General features: G+C 38.6%; 1 protein-coding gene across 4 annotated transcripts in view; it reads right to left on the reverse strand.

Moving 5' to 3' along the window:
* Positions 1-4,420, reverse strand: part of PHKA1 (phosphorylase kinase regulatory subunit alpha 1) — a 94,389-nt gene that overhangs the window by 41,238 nt on the left and 48,731 nt on the right. For 3 of the 4 annotated variants that reach the window (XM_011383358.2, XM_011383357.2, XM_011383356.2), the window contains exon 17: positions 1,514-1,592. The exons of the other annotated variant lie outside the window; for it this stretch is intronic. In XM_011383358.2, the coding sequence (XP_011381660.1) occupies positions 1,514-1,592 (79 nt within the window). The remainder of the gene's footprint in view (positions 1-1,513; positions 1,593-4,420) is intronic. 4 annotated transcript variants of the gene reach the window in all.

The following is a 4,420-nucleotide window of genomic DNA, read 5'->3' on the forward strand; positions in this document are numbered from 1 at the left end:
GTGCGTAGACTAGGGAGCTGTGCTCATGAGGATGGCGGTCATGGGCTCACAGCCCACCAGCAGACCAGTCACCCTCCTCTCTTCCACGGCCATGTTGCTAACTATGCCAAACACCTGGAGCAGAATGAAGAAAAATCATCACAAATCCATCACATCACTTAAAAAATATTCAAAAGACCATTTTGAAAATAAAAGATGGTCTTCGATAATTTTATGAATTATAGTAGATGGTAAGCCATTTCCTCCTCTAGTCAGAAAGCCAACTGCAAAGCTCAAAGGGAACGCCCGTAATGCCGACTTTCTAAAGAAGCCAGTCTGAAGGGGCTCCCAATGGCCAGATCTTGAATAATTTGAACACTGAAATAATGACAGAAGGGAGTGTGACATAATGAAAAAAGTGAGAATCCATGAATCTACAATGACACTACAAGTACAAAATAAAATGGGATGAGGGAAAGCTCTTTCGTTTTTAACAAAGATTCCAAACACTAGATGCAAACGGACTAGTCGAAACACAGATTCATCATTTTACAAGCCCATTGATAACAACCAATTCATCGATGGAAGCTAACACCATTTGCTCAGAGACAGCTGGAGAAAGGATATAGAAGAACCTGACAGACACCATTTTAAGCAAATTGAGAATCATTCTGCAAAATAACTGACCTTCCTTCTTCAAAACTGTAATGAAAACTGTCAAGTAAGATTAACCAAAGGGTGTGGAATTGTTCTAGACTAAAGGACATCACGGAGAGACAATAACTAAATGACAATGTGTGATCTTTGATGAGATCCTAGAGTGGGGAAAAAAGCTATGGAGAAACATTAATGGGAAAATTGGGTAATTTTGAGTATGAGATCTATATTGGACAATAATATTGTATCGATAATAAATTTTCTGAGTGTGATGATTACACTGTTGTCATGTATGACTGTACCCTTCTCAGGAGACAGAAGCTGAAGTATTTATGGTAGAACGGTCATGATGTCTCTGGCTAACTCTCACACAGTGCAACAACAAAAAAAACCTGTGTGTGTGTGTGTGTGTGTGTGTGTGTGTGTGTGTGTGTGTGCGCGCGTGTGTGTGCGCGCACACACATACATACATGTGAGAGAGGTAGCAGGGCAGAGAAGAGAGGGAGGAAGGGAAGGAGGAGAGAGATTTTCAATAGGATTTCCGTTAGCTTGAAATTTTTCAAAATAACAACTTAGGGAAAAAAGGGGGAAAAAAAGCAGCGAGAATTGAATAGTCTGGTAATCTTTTTTTTTTTTTTAAGAATAAGATTTCTGGTCCACTGAATTGATAAGGGCGAGCCAAAGAACTGTGTAGGGGAAAAAATTCCACTTCTCTATAACATTAAATTCTTGATTCAAAATGTCAGACATGAGCTTCTCCAAATAGGAAGATATCATGTTGTCAAAGATACAGAGAAAGGCATCACAGTCTGCCATTACTTTTCCCAACTTCCCAATGTCATTTCACTTTCCTAAAGAGTATGTGGAGGTCACTTACCTAGCCCCACCAAAATAGCCATCCTGCATTTTTCGGAGTGCTGCCAAGACACTTGAATTTAGGCTGGTTCCATCTTCATCTGAGAGAAAGGAAGAGAATTTTAAAACGATCTTTGTGATTTTAACTTTTAAATAAGGTGAATCTTTTAATTATTTCAAACCAACATTCTGGTGGTGATGGTACAAATGAGACACTACTCCCTGACCAACCTGTATTTCAACAATTCATCTGAGAGTCAACAACACTGCAGAATGAGCAAATGGTGAGCAGTGATGACCAACAGACATGGTTCCTCAAAGGCAGTATCTCATTTATCCTAAGTCCTTTGCACAGCAACACCTGACTACTGAACGCCAACAATAAGAACAGCAACCATCTGTTGAATGTTATATGCCAAGCATTGTGCTAACTAAATATTTTATATATTATGTTATCTAATGAGCCTTGGTTTATGTGTGTGCGTGTGCAGGCATAAAAAATATTTAGAAGGCCAACAATTACGACTTTATGTAAAGGGGATAACAGTACACACATTCCTTCGTGATCCACTGTTTCTAACTTATCCTTTGAAAGTTCACTATCATCCAGATTCTGCTATTGAGCCTATCTAGTGAGTTTTTCATTTCTGTCATTGTAGTTTTCAGTTATAAAACTTTCATTTGATCTTTTATATCTTCTATTTCTTTGCTGATAATTTTTATTTCTTTGCTGTGACTTCTTTTCAAATTCCAAGTGTGGTCATAACTGCTTGTTAAAATCTGTCATATCGCTAACATTTTAGTCATCTTGGTATTAGTGTCTGTTAATTACATTTTTTCACTGAAGTTGCCTTGACTAGAACAGTTACTGTCTAAAAGTTTTGTCTCACGAGGCTGCTCCTTTCCTGTTCCGTTGACTGGAGGAATAAAGGTTTTCTTGGGCCTTTTAAGAAAATCTGTACCCATTTGTGTTTCTGGGATAACAGCTCCTCTAACATTCAGTCCAGGACATATGAAGCAGAAGGAAAATCCAGGGAATTCGCTGCTGCGTCATTTCTCAGGTACAAAGCGTCCCTTCTTTTTTTCCAGTTTTCAGAGTATTATGTTTGTTTTATAGATAATGTCCAGGGTTTTTATCTGTACTTAGCAGGAGAAAGAGAGTGAAGTGAGTCTACTCTATGCTCTCTGATAACCAGAATTCTTTTTTTTCCCTGAAGTTAAAGTATTTAAATATATAAAAATTTCTGAATATGACTGGCTAAATCTCTTAAATTTGAAAAAGTAGTGGTATTCTTCATTTTTAGACACAATATAATTTCAACTTTGATTTCCTCTTTAATCAAAAAATTAGAAAAAATGTTAATTCCTTCATGGTCAGATTTTTTTTTTTTTTAGTATTCTTGTTAGTTTTATGTGATATGTCTGACAATATCATACGTATGAATTTTAAAAATAAAAATTCTTTGTGTATGCTATCTTTTTCAGTCTAGTTTTATACACACCTGTGAATACGAAAATCAGATCTGTTCATCTATACCTTTTATTATTTGTATAATCAATCTGACATTTTGATAAAAGTATGTTACAGTTTCTGGCTATGAGTAAACAATAGTTTTATCATACTGTCCTAAGTTTTTCTAAAGCGCTGTTTTATACATTTCATTGATGTTAATCAGCAGATAAAAGTGTATAAATGTTACATAATCCTGGTGTACTGTAAGTTTTAGTGTAAACTATTCTTCTTGTCCCATTTACTGATTTGCACATTAAATTCTATTCAGTACTTTTGGTATTAATATTACCACCATTGCTTTCTTTGTTAGCAATTACATGATGTATCTTTACACAGTTCTTTATTTTCCATTTTCCATATACTTTTATTTTACAGATATCTTTTGTAAGTAGCATCTAAATTGAATTTTGCTTTTTTGTTTTCTGGGAATCTTTGTCTTTAATATGTGAATTTAATTCACATTTTAATGTGATGACTAATAAGTTTGTTCTCATTTCACCAGCACGAAATTTTCCCTGACAAAACAGCTATTGGTAACATACACTGTGGAAACTGACTGATCAGGTTTGAAGCCTGACTATCACTTACTAGCTTTGCAACTCAGGACAAGAGTCACCTTCCTCATCATAAGATGGAGCTATTAATAGTACCTACCTGAAGAGGACTATTGTAGTGATTTGGAAATAATGCACTGAAAGCATTTAGCTCAGTGCCTGGTGCAGAGAAAGTGTTTCATAACTGCTGCAGTTACTGCTATTACTACTGTTGTTTCTATTGTGTGCCAAGTATCAAAACTTTGTGATTTAGAGGAGAAAAAATTTGGCGTAGATGATAGACGATCTGTTCATCCCTCTAGATGACAAAATCAAAGTTGTGACAGAAACAAGGAGCAGCAGCAAGGAAAAGTCACCTGGGATCTAGAGAAACAAGCCATACAACTAAGGAGAAGTACAAGAAATGACTCTGCAATGGCAGAAGGTAGGACGAGGCGAGGACACGGGGCTGCCTGGTCCCGAGCGGCTGAGTGAGACAGAGGCTGTGCCAGTGACAGCCACAGCGGCAGACACCTCTTAAAGGGGCCACGTCTGCAAGCGGATGTTCACGGTGACAGACCTGCTCGCTCTGAGCACCAGTGCCGATTGGGCTGCACGCAGGGGGCACCAGGGACTTACAGGGAGACATTGTCGCAGTGAAGGCTTAAGCGAGACTCGCCCCGTCCAGAAGTGCCGGTGGTGTCCACTGTTCCCTGTTGAGTCCTCCCCGCTCCCAGTGCACAGACACAGAGCCACCATAGCCCAGACGTCATCAAACTAGATAACAGAGGTCGTTCCACCCAGAGGATGCCCTGAAACCCCACCTCCCCCACCTCAGGCCCCACCCAAGCCACATGCAGGTGTGCCCTCAGCGAGTCCGATG

This window comes from Pteropus vampyrus, unplaced genomic scaffold, assembly GCF_000151845.1.
Source record: "Pteropus vampyrus isolate Shadow unplaced genomic scaffold, Pvam_2.0 Scaffold515, whole genome shotgun sequence".
In the NCBI taxonomy this organism is placed as follows: domain Eukaryota; kingdom Metazoa; phylum Chordata; class Mammalia; order Chiroptera; family Pteropodidae; genus Pteropus; species Pteropus vampyrus.